The sequence below is a fragment of the Lacerta agilis genome, chromosome 3 (genome assembly GCF_009819535.1).
Source record: "Lacerta agilis isolate rLacAgi1 chromosome 3, rLacAgi1.pri, whole genome shotgun sequence".
Lineage (NCBI taxonomy): Eukaryota > Metazoa > Chordata > Lepidosauria > Squamata > Lacertidae > Lacerta > Lacerta agilis.
In genome coordinates, this window is record NC_046314.1 from 99,944,084 (window position 1) to 99,964,157 (window position 20,074).

At 45.6% G+C, this 20,074-nt stretch overlaps 1 protein-coding gene across 4 annotated transcripts in view; it reads left to right on the forward strand.

The window, feature by feature from the left end:
- The window catches only part of EPAS1 (endothelial PAS domain protein 1), a 125,332-nt gene that overhangs the window by 97,457 nt on the left and 7,801 nt on the right, over positions 1-20,074 (forward strand). For all 4 annotated transcript variants that reach the window (XM_033144902.1, XM_033144903.1, XM_033144904.1 and 1 more), the window contains 5 exons: positions 3,508-3,614; positions 15,338-15,485; positions 17,146-17,354; positions 18,424-18,611; positions 19,682-19,792. In XM_033144902.1, the coding sequence (XP_033000793.1) occupies positions 3,508-3,614; positions 15,338-15,485; positions 17,146-17,354; positions 18,424-18,611; positions 19,682-19,792 (763 nt within the window). The remainder of the gene's footprint in view (positions 1-3,507; positions 3,615-15,337; positions 15,486-17,145; positions 17,355-18,423; positions 18,612-19,681; positions 19,793-20,074) is intronic.

Here is a 20,074-nt window from a genome sequence, read left to right on the forward strand (position 1 = left end):
CGGGATTTGGCATCTTTCCGCTGGGCCTGCAAGACGGAGCTGTTCCACCTAGCCTTTTTGTTGTGAATTTATTGGTGTTAGCCACCCTGAGCCCGGTTTGGCGGGGAAGGGCGGGGTATAAATAAAAATTTATTATTATTATTATTATTATTATTATTATTATTATTACTGATGCAGACTGATTTTATAGCTCTAACCACTTTTTACCTTTTCTGCTTTGTATTTCTTGTACACCACGATTGTAGCTAAGTGTTATAGAAATCGTGAATTGTTTTACTAAGAGAATTTCATTTATAAAAAGATAGAGTGAGGGGGAAAAGAAAGCGAGAATGGAAAAAGAAAAGAAAAGAAAATACTGTTACATTACCATGCATTAATATACAGTATTTCGTTATTATCCTAATTCCGATATAATTGTCAGTAACCTAATATATTATGTGTAAACTCATTCCAAATACCATTGTATTTATCCAAAGAAAAAGTCTGCGCCTATAAGTTGCTTAATTAAATTGTTTAAATGAATAGAATAAAAAAAATTCATTGGTGCCAATGTGGGGTTTTTTCTCCCATTGCTTCGGATGAGGGAAGTTCCTCGAGACCCATCAGTCACCTTCCCCTGGTTTAGCCAGCCAGTTGAGGCCGTTCCCCAGGGTGTGGCCACTGTTGCATGCTGATAGCTTCTAGGAGCCAAAGGTGAGAGCTGAGTGGGGCCCAGAAGGAGCACAATGGATCCCCCACCAGAGGTACTACCCCTCCCCTAGATTGTGGGGACAAAAGCAGTTAATGAAGACAGGGTTTGGAACTTCCTCCTGTCTCCCACTCATGGAGAACAGGCTTATGCTGAGCTAGACCCATCTACAGAAGTTCTGGACTCCAGCTCCCATCAGCCCCAGCCAACATGGCCAAGGGTCAGGGATGATGGGAGTCGAGGTCCTAAATATCTTGAGAACACCCGGCTTGGGAATGTTGGCTTACACACACTCTGTGGTTTCGAAGAGGAGACTCTCTCAGCCTTGCATGGAGAGACCAAGGATTGGACCTGGGGATTTCTACATGCAAAGCTTATTCTCCAGCATTGAGCTATGGTGCTGCCCTCCTAGTTTAAGCTGGGAAGGAGATCTGTGTTCTGTTTCGGTCTTCCGTCATCACAGATGTTAGCCCCCGAGATGTGCTCTCAGATAATGTAATGCATTACAGCGCATTTGGGGGGGGGGTTCTTCTGGTAGACGGGAGTCTGATTTCTTTTTCTTTTTGCTGACGCAAGTTCCAGCGTGCTCCGTGTCGTTTAAAAACAACACCGCCGCCGCTGCCACCCTGCGTGAAATGTGTGTGGGGTAAAAGAGCCTTCGCAGAAGTCAGGGTCCTTGTGAGAATACAGTGTTACCATCATTAGTGATAATGGCAATTACGTGCTTGCAGGCAGACGAGGCTGTGCGCTTGTTCTGAGGTTGTATTTCCTGGCTTTGTAAGGTTAACGTCAACTGGGAGCAAAGTAGTTCAGAAGGTGGGGGGGCATGGTGTGTAGCCTTTTCGTTCTGCAGTTGTTCTTAAATACGTCCTCCAGTTTCATTCTACAGATAGCTAGGATATGGAGTCTTGACTTAGATAGGATCAAAACTATACAAAATGAAACAACAACAAAAACTGTACAAAATATAGCAAGGACATCCTGAAAAGTGGAGGAGGAGGAGCAAAGGGGGGGGCTTTGAATTTTAATAGCAATGTACATCAATTATTCTGATATAGTATGCATGCTACAATAGGGTCTTTTCTCTAACTACCTCTGTACACAACTGAAGTTTTCGAAGCCAAATCTTCACAGTGGCATTTATTTGTAACCTGGTACTTGTTTGTACATTGGTGACGCAAGGAATGGAGTCACTGTGTGAAAATATTTGCAGAATTTATGCCATGAAACATTATTGCATAAGTACAACAGCTGGGGGAAAGCCATCATTTAACATATTGCCTACTAGCATTTGTTTGTTTAATATCCGCTTTAGTAAAGGAAATACCAAAAGCAACAAGCTAACCCCTAACTATAAATTCCAATTTAGAGAGTCAAAACTAAAGAAATGATGGAAGTCCAAAGAGGAGCAAGAGTCAAAAGTTAATTGGTTCCCTCTCCGCTCCATTCCAATCTGCTCTATCAACAGAAATCAGTCAGAATCATGGGTTGCGGATAGCACAGTAGAGATACAACATTTCCTGGTGCCTTAACCATGGTTAAAAAGTTACTACCATTCTGTGAACTATGTGTTCCTTCCACCCTTGTTTGCAGATTCCTCTCTTCCTTATCTTTTCCAAGCTCACTCTGCTGTTTCATTATGTGTGCGCAAAATGCTAGCACAGCAGGCTTACCAAAGTTTGCAAACTCTGGTTAAAGCTAACCATGGTTTAGAATGATGCAGGTGTCACATGGTACCAGGGCTAACCTCAGCAGGTTAGCTCTCTAAACAGGGATTCCTGATTTCTTACCTGTGACCGGAGACCAGCCTCTCTTTCACTCTAGATCTTAAAGCATGATTTGCTAGCAAGGAACTGCTTGGAATTGGAAAGATCATTTGCTGATCAAATACAAAGCTACGCACTGATGCCATCATTGTGTGGTACTACTCTGGCGCTTCGGGCATTTTGTGTTCCTGCTGCTAAGCTCAGCTTGTAAATATTGACAAATGATTATTAAACTCTACTGAGAACCATCTATCTTATACAAAACGTGTAGTAGAATTTTGGCCATGTTATACCTGCATGTGTTTGTATTATTCAAAACCTGATATCTGGATCTATGGGGAAAGCATAAAGGTTATGTCTTGTGGTGTATGGTGATGGCTCATTCACACACACACACACACACAGGTCAGTACTTGATGCTGCAGTCATCTGTCAATCAGTATCCATGTGTGATCAGGAATGTTTATTTATTTTAGTGCAATAGTTAATGGGGACTTAACTGAAACGGTGTACTCTAGTAGAGGTAGTAACATTAAAACCTTGGACAAATATGCTTAGACAAATGTAGAAGCACCTGCAAATCCAGCAAAACAGAAAGTGGAGGGGGGTGGACCAGGTATTCTTAAAGGATGCTCAGCCCAGGTATAAATCCCATCTAGATATGTCCACATTTGTGGATTTGCCTCTGGTGCAGCGAGAGAAAACTCTACAGCAGAGGATGCTGCTCTGGTATGTTCTTAATGTTATGTTTTAGAGCAGCAATTGCCAAAACGACTACTTTTAGAGCTATCTTGTCACAGTCAAATGCACCACTCAGTAGGAATGTAAGAAGCTATCCTGTGCTAAATCAGGGCATAAAAGGGAGAGAAAGATGAAATCACAAAGGTGCGTGAAAGAAGGTTCATTTGTCCCAGTGAAGCTGAAGTACACTTCTTCAGGGCAATACCAATAAAAAAAATTACAGGCTCAGATTTTCTTTAAATTGGGAAGGCACGCTACTAAATGAAAAATGCTCGAAACCAAATATCTAATGAAAATGTTTGTTTCATGAAGGATCACTGAATTAGTTGGATACCATCCTGACGAGCTGCTGGGCCGTTCTGCCTATGAATTCTACCATGCACTGGACTCTGAGAATATGACCAAAAGTCATCAGAACTGTGAGTCTCATTCTAAATCTGCATTTTCTCTTAGGAATGTGTGTTATTGAGCACATTGCAAAGCTGTGAGCTTGCATTTATTTGGCAGGAGCATGATTTGTTTGTTTGTTTGTTTGTTTATTGAGTGGGCAACACAAATAATTGGTGCTAAGGCTCATGAGCTTCAGCCCACTTTCATACAAACACCGGCCTGGTAAGCACCTCGTGATAAGTCAAGCTATGGCTTACTGGGACCGTGCAAACATGCTCACTCCCAGAGAGGAGTTCACAGAAGTTCTGCTCCTCCCTGGTCCTTTTAGCACAGTGTGCCAAAGGTTTGGCTCAGCATGTTGTTCAAAGCTGGGATCATCGTTCAAATCTCTTCTCCTTAAGCATGATCTGTAAACATAGGACAGACTTGGGCTGCAGATCATGGTTAAGGGGCAGAGACCTTAGCCACAGTCCCAGGGCTTCTCTCCTCAAGGGTGGGCGCTTATGCTTCAATGAAAAAAGAATGCAAAAGAGGACAGTGGTTTGCATAAAATCTGCATATGCTAAATTTATATGTGTAGATGCAGAATTGGAAATAATTTTAAATCATCATTTAAATGGAAGTACGGTGCATCTCACCATAGTGGGGAAGAATGAGGTGATGAGGTGATCTGTGGGCTTGCTCAGTCTGCTGTCAAGGTTGCTGCTAAATTGATGGGAAACGTCAAGCCACCATTTTCCCTCCACAACTCTCCCTCCTTACAGTTCCTTACCTTTAAGCCAGACAGCCCTTCAAACAGAGGACTGTCCTCTGTTAAGTAGGACACATGGTGGTCACCCTAGTCTGTGTCATGAACTCTACTCATATTGATGCAGAGCAGATTCCAACTCGAACTCAGGACGCAAGGGAGAAACGCTTCCAAGAGGAAGGCACGCTTGGCAAATCCACAACGTGATCAACTCCCGCCCGGAAACCAATGTCCCCACTGTGGAAGGACATGTGGATCCAGAATTGGCCTCCACAGTCACTTATGGACTCATTGTTAAAACCATGTCCATGGAAGACAATCTTACTCGGCTATGAGTGATCGCCAAAGAAGAAGAAGAAGATAGTTAGCAGAGTAAAATCTTGAACACATTGCAGGATCCCCCCCCCAAAAAAATAGACCAGAGGCAATTATATTTCATCCAGCAGAGCTTTACTGCTACTGAAGGCAAATGAGCATAACGGTCACAAATCCAATGCATTCAGGATTAGCACTGCCCATAAGAAATCCAGTTGCAGCAGACTTAGCTTAAACTTGCAATAACTTATAATAAGAGTAAAACCTTAACACTAAGGGGTTAAGATACAGAACGCTACACCAGCCGAAAATAGAGACAGAGAGTGAAACCCAGGTGCTTCTGACCTTACTATTGTAGTCAGCAGGACCTTGACAGAAAAAGATAACAGAACCAGCTGTACTCAGTTTCTCGGAAGGAATAACCCAAACATCATGAACCTTCTGCTTGTTTCTTTCACACAGACAAGCTTCCAGAACCCTCTTGGATTAATTAGAATAGGAAAGACCTCTACACACCAGATCAATACTTTCTGTACTATGAAATGCAAACTGACAGTCTCCGCGCCACTGCAAAAGATTCCTTAGTTGGTGGTGGCATGTTGTTGCACTGGGAGAAGTTTGTGTGGGGAGCCAATCCACAGGGCAAGATGCTACACTTGAAGGGCAATTTTATTACTAAGGATATGTTAATTCATTTGGTCATGTAGGTATTCTCACATGCATGCACTCATCCGATAACCAAGGATAGCAGTTTATGCATCTGATGAAGTAGGTCGTGGCTCACACACACAAAAGTATGCTGCAATTGATCGTCCACAAAGGGTTGTTTTTTGCTGTTTGTTTCCTTCATACTTTGGGAACTCGGTTTTGCTGGCTCAGGAAATACCTTGTGTGTGCTACCCTAAGCTCTTTAAAGAAAGAATGAGGTGCAATCAATAATAAATGCTAGCAGGTAGCAGCTGAAAGGTACTTTCCCTTCCTGGGGTTCTTTTAGAATTCGGAGCTCCTTCCAAGCCAAAGAAGCATAGAGTAGCAAGAAAGGGTCAGGAAACAGGTGAGAGAGGAAGGCAGGTGAAGAATTGGAAAAGGGCTGCAGCTCAGTGACAGAGTGTATGTTTTGATGCAAAGGGTTCTGGGTTTGGTCCCTGGTGTCTCCACCAGGAGAAGCTCTTTCCTGAAGCCAGGAGAGAAGCAGCCACTCAGTGTAGACAATACTGAATTAAATGAACTCACGGGCTCAGTATAAGGCAGCTTCCTGTGTTCCTATGAATTCAGCTGTGGGTGGCAGGCAGCCTGTCGGATCTTGAAGCCACCTTTTATTGACAGGTGTAGAGGAAAGTGATGGAGACCCCTGCAAGGGATGGCTATCTGGGAGGACTCTTATGATTTTCACGAGGCCCCATAAAGCACTGGCAGTCCAAGTTCTCAGTGAGGTCAGGATTGCCAACATTTCATGTGGCCATGTGTTATTTGGTGTATCACGCCAAATCAGCTAGATCCTCTTATTGTCTTCCTGCCATTATACTTCCATATTCAGAGCAACAAGTAAATTGAATGCAGGGGCGTCGCTGGGGAGGGGCGGTGGGGGTGGTACGCCCCCAGTGACAGGTGAAAAGCGGCGGGTGGGGGTGACAAGCGGCGGCCCCTCTTGCCACGCCCACGTGCCGCTGCTCCCTCCCTCACTCAGCAGCACCTGGAAGGGGTGCTTTCCGCTGCTTTTTTCGGCGGGGGGGGGTCGACCAGCGAGGGAGGGTGTCACGCTTGTCACCCCTCCTCGCTAGTCGACCCCCCCCGCCGAAAAAACCCGCGGGGGGGGGCGGGAAAAGGAAGCAGAGCCGGGGCTTGAATGCAGAGCGCCGGCTCTGCTTCTTTCCCCCCCTTTCCGCTGCTTTTTTTTCGGCGGGGGGGGGGTCGGCCAGCGAGGGAGGGTGTCACGCTTGTCACGCCCTCCTCGCTAGTCGACCCCCCCCGCCGAAAAAACCCGCGGGGGGGCGGGAAAAGGAAGCAGAGCCGGGGCTTGAATGCAGAGCGCCGGCTCTGCTTTTTTCCCCTTTCCACCGTTTTTTTCGGGGGGGGGGTCGACCAGCGAGGAGGGTGTCACGCTTGTCACCCCTCCTCGCTAGTCGACCCCCCCGCCGAAAAAAACCCGCGGGGGGGCGGGGAAAGGAAGCAGAGCCGGGGCTTGAATGCAGAGCGCCGGCTCTGCTTTTTTCCCCTTTCCACCGCTTTTTTTCGGTGGGGGGGGGGGTTCGACCAGCGAGGGAGGGTGTCACGCTTGTCACGCCCTCCTCGCTAGTCGACCCCCCCCCGCCGAAAAAACCCGCGGGGGGGGGGCGGGGAAAGGAAGCAGAGCCGGGGCTTGAACGCAGAGCGCCGGCTCTGCTTCTTTTTCCCCCTTTCCGCCGCTTTTTTTTCGGCGGGGGGGGGTCGACTAGCGAGGAGGGTGTCACGCTTGTCACGCCCTCCTCGCTAGTCGACCCCCCCCCCGCCGCCGAAAAAAAGCCTCAGAAAGGGGGAAAATCCCCCTTTCTGCACCCACGTGCGTCGTGACGTCATGATGACGTCACGACGCACGCATCGTGCCCCTCCCCCAGGGGGGTTCCTCTGCGCTGCCGCCGCCCCCAGCAGCGCAGAGGCTAGCAACGCCACTGATTGAATGTATACACACATTCACTTACAAATCTCACAAACCGAGAGAAAGTTGTAGGAGAGAATTTTACAGCAAGCGCCGGTCTATTTTCACTCCTGTTTCTTACCCCGTTTGCCCCCCTTAGTTCCTTTCCTATTGTTTGCCACCGTAACAGGCTGCACAATGCCTAAAAATAGATGTAATCACTTTGTAGCTATGTATTGTCACCCTGCAGAATGGCCTAATGCCAGGGGGCCCATGTTCTGATTCCATGCAGTCAATTTCTTCTGTAACAAATTAACACTAAAAAAAACAAGCCGGTTTTGGTAAGCTTGGCAGAGAATAGTCAGGACTTAGCTGTTTTCTACAAAAGATCAAGTGTGTTGGCTACATGGCAACTCTTGAAAAAGGAATTCTAAGTCAGTTTTTTTTTTCACTCATCTGTTCTAATTATCCTCCCCATCTCCAGCAAGAAACGAAATGTGTAACTCTCGAAGTGTTCACATGAAGAAAGCCAGACTATTCTGGGTATTCCTGGAACAAGAATTCTCTTTATCACAACTTGTACAGCATTGGGGAAGGGGTGCAGAGTTAGCCTAACTATTTGTGAGCCTTAGCCTGGGGTTCTTTGAGAATTACCGTAGATTGCATTTCTGTTGCAGATTTTCCTCCATTCAAGTAATGTCCAACACGTCTCACCTTAAGGAGTTCTGTACTTTAGCTTCAAACAATAGGATATCTTCTCCAGTTCTGCTTCCCAAGTTACCCAAGTTTGTTGTTGTTCAGTCGTTCAGTCGTGGCCGACTCTTCGTGACCCCATGGACCAGAGCACGCCAGGCACGCCTATCCTCCACTGCCTCCCACAGTTTGGCCAAACTCATGCCAGTCGCTTCGAGAACACTGTCCAACCATCTCATCCTCTGTCGTCCCCTTCTCCTTGTGCCCTCCATCTTTCCCAACATCAGGGTCTTTTCCAGGGAGTCTTCTCTTCTCATGAGGTGGCCAAAGTACTGGAGCCTCAACTTCAGGATCTGCCCTTCCAGTGAGCACTCAGGGCTGATTTCTTTAAGAATGGATAGGTTTGATCTTCTTGCAGCCCATGGGACTGTATGTAAACCCAAGTTTACATTTCCCTAATAGCCTAGTCCTTTTGTTTTTATATGAGCAAAGGAGAAGACCCCATGTTTGCAAGGTTGCTTTCCTTTAAGTCTCAGGAGTGGCACATAGTTCCTGTGAAAAGCCTGGGGAACATTTCTCGTGGGCATTGCCTACCAGGCATTCCCAGGAACATGCATAAATCTCTTCAATCTAGCGCTTCCTTTCTGGGGAATCTGACATGCGGTTTTTGAGCTGGCCCTGGTAACTGCTGTGGGATCATCTGCTGGTAGAGAAGAGGCTTGAATGTGCTCTCACATATGAATGGAGTCTCCTCACCCTGTAAACACAATATACAGTTCCTACTCCAAAGGGCAATGGATTTAAAGGAATGTCCACAGGCTCATGTTCCTCATTACGGTAAAGCAGTGCCATCTAGCTAAGACGGCACAACTCCAAGGAAGGAGCAATTTCTATAAGCGAATTCTGAATAAACTTTCAAAGGGGATGTAATTTTTTTGAGCTACTGCTAATTATGATCCAGAATAAATGAACAGATTGTGTTTCCAAATGTGCCTTGCTCTTTTTTTTCCCTTTGCAATTTTGCTATTAGGGCCCAGGTTTTTCCTAATAATTTGGCTATGTTTGCAAGGAGTGGGAAAGAGGGAAGAGTGCAGAGACTGAGGTTTGTGGGTGGCAGTTACAGAAGTCTGGAAATAGTTGTCATGGGGATGGGGGAAGGACAATGGGGAAGGTCTCTTGCCTCGTGCGAAACTATGCATCCAATAAAATGATCCAAAGTAGTTTAGATGGATTTGAAGGGGGATTAGACAAGTTCAAGAATGAAAGGTCCAACAGTTGCTATTAACCATTATGGCTAAACGGAATCTACAAAGGCCACTAAATGCTAATTGTTGGGAGGGGACAATAGGAATAGAAGACTATTTCCGTTGCCCCCTTCTTGTGGGCTTCCCCAGGGTATGTGGCTGGCTGTTATAGGAGCTAGCAGCAAGAGGGAAAGAAGCATGCATGCACACACATGTATATATCGCCTTGATACCATATGGAGGGAAGTGGAGTTATTTGTACAGGTACAAGGGCACATCCTTGTACAAGCAGATTCCCCCCCCCCCATTGTTGAGTTGTTTATATAGCACATGTTTACCATTATGTACAATTTGCCAAGTTCAATGGGATTCAGTCCCAGGTAATTGTCTGAAGGTCAGCAACCTTTAAACCTTTTATATGTAGTATGTTTAAAAATTGTTTTCTCTCCACCAACCTTACAAAGTGGCTCTTGAACTACCTTACAGGTGGGAAATCAATGCACAGAGTGAGGGAGAAAGAGGAGAGAGAGAGAGAGAGAGAGAGAGAGAGAGAGAGAGAGAGAGAGAGAAAGGAGAGATTTGCTTGAGGCCAACTGTATGTCCATGGGCAAGCTGGTAACTAGCACAGAAACTCTAAAAACAATGGAAATTCAATCCTAAACATAAAATCCAAGCTGTTCATATTATTATTGCTATATCCCAGGCGTCAGTAAAGTTATCCAGCCATGGGCCAGAACAAGCCCACGGAAAGTGTCCGGAGGCCGGACATGTGCAGCGCGATGCCGAAAATCGCGTCTGTGCATGTGCGTTGTGCCGGAAATCACTTCTGCGCATGCCCAGACACCGGAAATCACGCCTGCACAGAAGAGATTTTCGGCGTCTGGACATGCGCAGATGCGATTTTCAGCATCTGGACATACGCAGACGCAATTTCCAGCACTGCTTGGCAAGTCCCCGCGCCATGCGCGGGGAGCTTGCTGAGCAGGAAGCTCGGTTGGTGGACGACTCGTGGGCCGGTAAAATGGCCTTCATGGGCCGGAGGTTGCCGATCTCTGCTATATCCCATAGAAAGACTATAATCCTCCATCAATGGGGAAATAATAAAATGATTGTTCACAAGGATGAGGGGGGAAAGTGTACAAATTAATGAAAATATCTACATTGCCCATAAACTGCACAACCCTCTGCCAAGTTAGAGATTGCTTCAAGTTTGCAGTCCTGTCTTGCGATGTGGTAATGGCATTGTTCTGAAATAAGCTAAAGCATTGTTTGCGTTCTTGGCTTCAAATATAAAAAAATTCTATACACTCCAAGAGACTTAATTGGTAGTCATCAGAGGCGATAATGGGTTTAATTTGGCAGAGTTGGCATAGATCACTCCCTGAAACCTATGGAGCAGGGAAGAGAGAGAGAAAGAGAGAGAAAGGAAACAAAGTCTTCGTCTAATTGCATAATGTGCCCTGACAATGTGCTGTAGAACTATACCAAGAGGTTAATTATATTCCATCATTAATATTTTAGAATGATTTGGATCTGTTCCTGTTCCCACTGAATCTTGCCATTCATCTCAATGGAGAGCCAGTTGAAATTCTTTAGTAAACTGTTTAACCAATGTGTTTCTTTATAGTCTTTAAAACTGTTCAAAATAGCAGTATCTTTTATTTATTTTGCGCATTTAACAAAACATATATGCTTCTTTGCTCCTAAAAAAAAGAAAAAAGAAAACTATTGAAGCAATTTTAAAAACTTTAAAATATTCAAAACATGGTGGAGATCAATAGTAGCTAAAAAGCCTGGATGGGCTTGCCTAAACAAAACTGAAAAGGACACAGTGAAGTTGCATGCCTGATGTCAATAAGCAGGGAGTTCCAAAGTTCAGGTCCTGCAATACTAAAAGATGGATTTTTCTATAAGTGAAGGGGAAAGGAAGGAAATCCATTGACAAATAAAGTCTCCAAATTATAATTAAATGCGGGGACTTACTTTCAGGCATGTGGAAGTCTCTGTTCCTTTTCCTTGCTGCTCTGCTTTCTTGGCCGGAGAGGACAGGAGGCAAGGAGGAGGAGCTAGAGCAAGAGGCTCCAGGGATTGGCAATGGGCCCCTACTAGCGTGTGACCCTCAGCAAGTGCCTAATGATGCTGGCCCCTGATGCTGGGGGACAGCTAGGGATGCTGGAGACAAAAATGCAAACAGGAGCGGGAATTGCCAACATTCACTTATTTGTCCCATGTCCATGCAGAGATGAACCCAGTGAATATGATCTGTAAATGATATGTAACTGATTTTGTTTCCCTGCCTCATCTGCATTGCATTTCCTTCTCATTGGAATGGATAGGATGGAATAAGGGAATTGACAATGTAATGTATGTCAGTATAGTGTCCAGATCAAGGGAAGTCATAGTACCCCTCTGTTCTGCCTTGGTGAGACCACACCTGTGTCCAGTTCTGGGCACCACAATTTAAGAAGGATATGAACAAGCTGGAAGGTGTGCAGAGGAGGGTGGCCAAGATATAAAGGGCCTGGAAACCAAGCCTTATAAGGAACAGTCGAGGGAGTTGGGTCCGTTTTGCCTGGAAAAGAGGAGATTGAGAGGAGATACGATAGCCATCTTCAAATATCTCAAGGGCTGTTCACATGGAAAATGGAGCAAGCTTGTTTTCTCCTGCTCCGGAGGGTAGAACTCAAACCAATGGCTTCAAGTTACAAGAATGGAGCTTCTGGCTAAACATCAGGAAGAGCCATTTGACAGTGGGAGGCTGTGGACTCTCCTGGCTTAGAGGTTTTTAAGCAGAGGTTGGATGGCCATCTGTCATGGATGCTTTAGCTGTGATTCCTGCATTGTAGGGGGTTGGAATAGATGAGCCGGAGGGCGGGGCAGGTTTCCTTCTAAATCTACAGTTTTGTGAAAGCTTCCTAGGGTTGTTACTGGGTGTGTGTGGATTTTTTTGTATGTTGCAAGAAAACATTAACATCCTACATGAAAATGTTCTCCCCCCCCCCCCGGTGGTATAATGTATACCACAGTACAAATGTAAGTACAGGCAGAGGGCCTTCTCGGTAGTGGCCCCCACCCTGTGGAATGCCCTCCCACCAGATGTCAAAGAAATAAACAACTATCTGACTTTTAGAAGACATCTGAAGGCAGCCCTCTTTAGGGAAGCTTTTAACATTTGATGTTTTAATGTATTTTTAATCTTTTGCTGGAAGCCACCCAGAGTGGCTGAGGAAACCCAGCCAGATGGGTGGGGTATAAATAAATTATTGTTTATTATTATTATTATTATTAGTTGCTTAGAGACCTTTTAGGTAACAAGCGACTGATAAGTCTAAGAATAATACAGCTGATTCAAATAGCTGTTGGACATGGACACACACACACACACATACACACACACACACACACACACACACACACAGTGTGTGACTTTAAATGAAGAGTACAAGCTACTCTTCGTTGTAACAGAACATAATGTGATTTTATTTTATTTTTTAATGATGAAAGCAGTAACAAGCTTTTTGATAATGTAGCAGGCAACTCTCATTAGGACTCTTCATTGCAAGTTGATTATTAGGAGGCCGTATGTTTCGCAGACACTGCAGAACACAATTTTCTAAAGCGGTCTTCGGACAAAACCCTTTTGATATTCCTCACACACGCATGCCGCACAAGTAATCTGGTAATCAAAAGGTAGTATTTAAAGTAAATTAAAGGCAGGGTGATTTTTAATGCAAAACCTTTGCTGACAAGGAAGAGGGAGGTGAAGTAAAATACATCATAGAAGCACTTCATACTGTATACAAAAAAATGGTCGTTTCTGCATCATCGGCAGCCCATTTGGTTCTGTCACTGTCTCTCAGGGCTTGTCCACACTGGAGAAAAATGTGGAGCTTTCCCCCCTTTAAATGCAGGGTTTAAAAGATCCTTTCTGTTTTGCACATTCGGAGGATCAAAAAAAACCTGTGTTTGAAGCGGCGAAGGTCTGGACAACACAGGGGTGGTGAGAATGTCATGTGGATGCCTTTATATTAATGGAGAGACAGGCCACATTTTGCTCTGATGTGGAGTAGCCCTCAACCAGAATTCTAACCCAACATTTCCTACGATGGTACCAGAAGCCAAAGATTTCATGTTAAAGATTCTTACAATAGGTGCTGCCGTACGTCCGAAATTTCCCAGACATATCCGGCATTCGCCCATCGGAAACAGCGCCTGGGTGGAATTTCTGAAAATCGGTTATAATGTGCAGGAAAATCTGGGGGTATGGCAATCCATGTTGGAAATGTTGATTTCCTTTGGCGAATCTCCTTAAAAAATAAAAAAAGCTTTAAAACTGTGTCCGGGTTTTCACTTTTTGAAATATGGCAACCCTACATTGCAAGGCAGTCTAAATGCAAGCTGGGGCTGGGTGTTTCAAGTCAAACAACCCCTTTGCAGCTTAAATGATGCTTCGCCGGGAGACTGGGAGCTGGGAGGGAGCCGTTGCAATTTAGGTGGCACAGACATTTAATCTTCCTACAAAGCATCAAGGGCTGTTTCAACCCTAACAGCTCCCAAGGCGGTTTACAGCAAACAGCAATTAAAGCAATGTATAGTTAAGGCAATTAGAATGATATAAATCAGTTGGAGTGGCAGATGGCAGCCCGTGGTGGGTGGGTGGAGATGATGTCTTCTTTCCTAACCCTCACCAGCCCTCCAGACGTTCTGGCTGCTGCGTTTTCCCTTTTGAACGTCCTTAATGCAGCAGTTAGGGCAAGCAAAGCGTGCGTCTTGGACATCACCTCCAGTGGCTTCACAGCACTTTGAAAGCGTTTCTGTGAGCAGCCGCACAGGAAAGGGTAATAGGAGCAGCCAAAATTAGCATCTCCTATGGTCTAAACCATAGTTAAAGCTATGGTTTTCCCAGTAGTAATGCATGGAAGTGAGAGCAGGACCATAAAGAAGACCGATCGCCGAAGAATTGATGCTTTTGAATTATGGTGCTGGAGGAGACTCTTGAGAGTCCCATGGACTGCAAGAAGATCAAACTTATCCATCCTTAAAGAAATCAGCCCTGAGTGCTCACTGGAAGGGCAGATCCTGAAGTTGAGGCTCCAGTACTTTGGCCACCTCATGAGAAGAGAAGACTCCCTGGAAAAGACCCTGATATTGGGAAAGACGGAGGGCACAAGGAGAAGGGGACGACAGAGGATGAGATGGTTGGACAGTGTTCTCGAAGCGACTGGTATGAGTTTGGCCAAACTGCGGGAGGCAGTGGAGGATAGGGGTGCCTGGCGTGCTCTGGTCTATGGGGTCACAAAGAGTCGGACACGACTGAACAACAACAACAATGGTCTAAACCAGGGGTGGGACTCCATTTTCAATCCAGGGGCCATATTCTGTTCTGGGTAACTTTCCAAGGGTCAGAACCTGAGGCAAAAGTGGATGGAGCAAGGAGTGCAGATTTTTTCCTTGAAAAAGAGTTCATGACTTCCAAGTTACAAGAAAAGAGATTCTGACTTAAACATCAGGAGAAACTTTCTGACAGTAAGAGCTATAGGCCACAGAAACACCATCCTCATTCTGAGAATCAACCCCTCACTGGTTCACCAGGCATTGCCCTTGTCTTAAATTTGTGCGGAGTGCCCTATCTGGGTGGATGGAGCAGCCGAGTAATTTCGTTGTCCCCACAGGGGGACAATGACAATAAAGATTATCTTATCTTATCTTATCATGTTCTAAGTAGGGCTTGTCAGCCATATGGGCGAAAAACTTGCTTTTATTTATTTATTTTAATAAAAAAAACAACACCCAAAGAAATCACAGGTTATCAGGAATCTCACACCAGCACACAATATCCCTGTGTGTATTTTTGTGGCACGCTCACAAAATCACAGGATGCAAAAAGCCCTACAGTACTTAGATTTGAAAAAAGAGTATGAAATGGTACTGGGACAGCAAGAGCAAAACACGAAATACTCTCTAAGACCAACAGACCTATTGCAGCACGTATTTTTGTAGATTTAAGTGAGAGGGCTGTGTGTTGTTGTTTTTCTGTAAAAGGGACTTTTTATAAAGTCATGTTAATGCATGCTGCACCTGGCAATATTTTGACTTGGTCACTCCTATTTGTTTCCTCCCTTCTCCCCCCCCCCAAAGTGTGTGCAAAAGGTCAAGTGGTCACTGGGCAGTACCGCATGCTTGCCAAGCATGGTGGGTACGTGTGGCTAGAGACACAAGGAACAGTCATCTACAATACACGCAACCTGCAACCTCAGTGCATCATCTGTGTCAACTACGTTCTCAGGTAAGTCCGCCGGAATCCTAAAGCAGGGTTGAGGAACCGCAGGCGCTCCAGATGTGCTGGTTACAACTCCCCTCGTCCCCAGCTCTTGGTCACCTTGGCTGGGCCTCATGGGAGTTGGCATCCAGCAACACCTGGAAGGTCCCCATCCTTGTCCTAAGAGTATTATTATTATTATTATTATTATTATTATTATTATTAGGGATGTGGGTGACACTGTAGTCTAAACCACTGAGCCTCTTGGGCTTGCCCAAGATCAGTGGTTCGAATCCCCATGACGGGGTGAGCTCCCGTTGCTCTGTCACAGCTCCTGCCAACCTAGCAGTTCGAAAGCATGCTAGTGCAAGTAGATAAATAGGCGCTGCTGCTGTGGGGAGCTAAACGGCATTCCTGTGCGCTCTGGTTTCTGTCACGGTGTCCCATTGCGCCGGAAGCGTTTTAGTTATGCTGGCCACATGATCTGGAAAGCTGTCTGTGGACAAACGCCGGCTCCCTCAGCCTGAAAGTGAGATGAGCGCCGCAACTCCATAGCTGCCTGTGACTGGATATAACTGTCCAGGGGTCCTTGACCTTTTTACCATGGGAGCTGGCATCCAGCAACACCTGGAAGTTCCCCATCCTTGTTCTAAATTATTATTATTATTATTATTATTATTATTATTATTATTATTATTATTATTTGTATACCACCCTTTATTTGTAGATCTCAGGGCGGTTCACAACATAAAATTACAATATCAAAAACACAAAACACATAGTGAAAATAAGAAGAAAAACAAACCAATAACCCCCTGCCTCCCACAAACCACTGGCGTAGGAAGGGCGGGGTGTAGGGGGCAGGGCACCCTGTGCAGCGAGATCCCAGTAGGGTTCCATCTCGGCTGCCCCCCACCCGCGCTACGCGCCACGCCCCCAGAACGCACACCACGCGCGCCAGCCCCGCCCCCGCCTGCTTCCCGCCCCCGGTGCCGGAGCATGAAGCTCCGCCACTGCCACAAACACATTTAAAAGGCCATAGACTATTAATCAACCAAAGGGCTGATTGAAGTGGAATGCTTTTGCCTGGTGCCTAAAGGTGTATAATGAAGGTGGCAGGCGAGCCTTCCTAGGGAGAGCATTCTACAAACAGGGACCCACTGCAGATAAAGCCCTGTCTTGTGTTGCCACCCTCCAAACCTCTAATGGAGGAGGCACATGAAGAAGGTTCTCAGGAGATGATAGCAGGGTCCAGGTTGGTTCATATGGAGAGAGGCGGTCCTTGAGGTGTTGCAGTCCTGAGCTGCTTAACATAGGTCAAACCTCACACAGGATGCTCAGCTGCTAGTTCCTGACCTCAGACCCAACTCTGCTTGCCCAAGAAAAAGGAGGCCCCTCTCAACTCACAATGTGCATTATGGTCCTGTTAGTAGCATCCCTGTGGGAATCTGGTCTTTGCAACAAAGGTTGTTCCTTTCGCCCCTAAAACTGTCCATTTCCACCGATAGGCACACAGCCAACTACGTGGCAGTCAGAGCAAAGTGTGTTGTCAGGGGTTAAGCATCTAAAAACCAGGTGCCTGCTTGGTAAAATTGAATTTTCGCTTTAATTAATTGAACTGTTTGCTTGTGGACATTCTTCATCGGAGTACAAACTATTCTAAACCGCCTGGTTTTGTTCTTGTTAGTGAAATAGAGAACAATGACATCGTGTTCTCCATGGACCAGACAGAATCGCTCTTTAAGCCACACATGATGGCAATGAATCCTATGTTTGATAACGGAGTCCCCGTGGCAGAAAAGAGTGGTTTCTTGTTCACCAAGCTGAAAGAAGAACCTGAAGAACTTGCACAGCTGGCACCAACACCTGGCGATGCTATTATTTCTCTTGACTTTGGTTAGTAATGTTCTGGGGAGGTAAACCACCTTTTTTCCTGTTTTGCACAATAGTTCACCAGTAGGTTATTGGTAGATTGATACATCTCTCATAAATCGTTACAGTAGGCAAATATTTTAGATACTCAGGTCAGCTCTATATGGTACTTATTTAACTAATACAAAGAAGCACACTTGGCTGTAGTTTTGTAGCCTAAGAAAATAGATTTAGATTATGGTCAATATTAGCATTCCCCAACTTGGTACCCTGAAAATGTTGTTGGACTCCAACAAACAAGCTGTTGGGAGCCTTGGGACTTTGTGTGCGCTCCCCTTTCCCCCTCTTCCGTTTTCATTTTATATCAAACTGCAGTTCCATGTTACAAACGAGCGTGAGGAACTGTGGTTTGTTCTAACCGGAGTTAATGAAAATAGATTAAAATCAAACCATGAGGAATTGAGCCTTGGCACCTTTGCCATTCGGTTTCTTCAAAGGCAAACCTACAAACAACCAAGCAGACTCCAAATTGGAGGCTTATGTTATGAGCCAAAGTCATTTGTGGATATGACTGTATGAATATACTATTGCGTGGGCACAGATGTCCCTAGTTAACTACATGTGATCTTTCAGATTTAATGCCTTAAGCACCCACTTCCTTTTCTGCCATTCACAAAGAATCACCTCTGCAGCAAGCAGACCCTTTGAATTTCCAAAGAGCTGAAATTCACAAGCCTGTGATGTGTGTAATTCATTTAGATAAAACACTGTGTGGCAATCAGATAGGAAATATCCCACATCAGCAGGGCAGTAATGTGAGCAGCTACTGTCAATGAAGAATTATAGACACCAGTATGAGAAAGTCCTTTGTTTGCATAGCGTTGACCTCAGAGAAGCATGAATGACAATCAGATCAGGCTTAACACCTATTTATACTAAACCAAGACTTAGCTGTACTGTCCTTCGAGATGTGTGGAGGACCATCACGTCTGATGATTTCAGGCTCGCGCACCTTGTTCTTTCCCCTAAAACGACTTCCTGGGGATCGCAGCCTGCGCGGATGAGTTGACCTTGCATATCTTTTAAATTCCAGGGACGCAAAAGTTTGAGGAAATCTCTTCCTACAACAAAGCTGTGATGACCCCAAACAAGCAGTGGCCTCTGGAAGTGAAGGCTCATGCTCCGCAGGCTGAGAAGCTGAGTGTGCCGTCCTTCACGCTGCCCCAGGTTGCAGCTGGCAGCAGCACTCCCAGCGCCAGCAGCAACAGCAGCTGTTCCACTGTAAGGAAGCCCTTTGCGCTGAGCGATGACCTTGTAGTTTTCATGCGCAGGGCTGCGGCGAGAATGCATGTTGTGCATCAGGGCATGTGTGGTTCTTTCATGAGTACCAACAGCGGCTACAATACCAGTTTTGTTGTTTCTTTGTTTTTCTTTAAAAAAGGAGAGATTATTTCCAGAAGAGTAGCTGCATTATTCTCCTGTAGCCAAAACCAACAGCAAATGATGATGATAGTAGAGATTTACTTGGCAAGATCCAACTAGTCCAGCATCCTGTGCTCACAGTGGCCAACCAGATGCCAGTGGCAAACCCAAAAGCATGATCCGAGCGCAAGAGCACTCTTCCCCTCCTGTGGCTTCCAGCAACTGGTATTCAGAAACATACTGCCTCTTAACCATGGAGACAGAGCATAACCGTCCTGGCTGGTAGTCAATGATCTCCTTTTCCTCCATATATTTGTCCAGTTCACTTTGAAAGCCATCGAAGTCGGCGGCCATTGCATTGGTGGAAACCGCAGGAGGGGAGAGGGCTCTTGTGCTCCGGTCTTCCTTGTGGGTTTCTCACGGGCATCTGGTTGGCCACGGTGAGAACAGGAGGCTGGACTTGACAGGCCATTGGACCGTTCTTAGGTTCTTAACATCTCCATCAGGAAAGTGATGCTGTGCACTGAGTACCACCAAGGAGAAGGCCCAGAAGGAGAGAGAGGTGCACACAGCTTCAAACTCCCTTCAGGTGCCTTGGATCAAAGAGCTTTGTATGTGTATGCGTGAGGGCTTTGCCCATATTTCCACAGAACACACTGAAACCCCCAAATCCCTTTCCAAATGAATGTAGGGGAACCCATGCTCCCCTAGTGCAAGCAGGCTGGTGCTGCTTTTTTGACAAGCAGGCCTTGTAAAAATATCTACCGGTACTTGCCCACCTGCCTACATGTACTTATGGCAGTTGTTTATGGCCAGCAAGAAATCAAATATTTGCTTTTGGTAAACCTTCCCTCGATGAAATTCTTATGACGAGGCAGGTGGTTATTTGCAGACCTCTGATAGTCTGCTCTGTCTTTTTCACTTTGCAGCCAAGCAGCCCCGGAGACTATTACACTTCCTTAGACGAAGACCTGAAGATCGAGATGATTGAGAAACTTTTTGCCTTGGACACGGATGCCAAGAATCAGTGCAACTCACAGGTAAGAGAAGCCAGCGGGAAAATGTAACATCATCATCAATGTGCAACATACACCTCTCTTTGGCAGCTAATGCTTACTCCTTTGGGCCACCAGCACTGCAAGAGAACAGAGTGCAGGGACTGTATATTGATAGATAAAGCAAGATGTGAAGGAAACCAGCACCATTTTGAACGGGGTGGGGTGGGGGACACTAGATGAGACTCCTGCCTGAAATCCTGGACAACTGCTTCCTATCAGTTTGTAGACATTACTGAGCTAGAGGAACCAATGGTCTGACTCTGT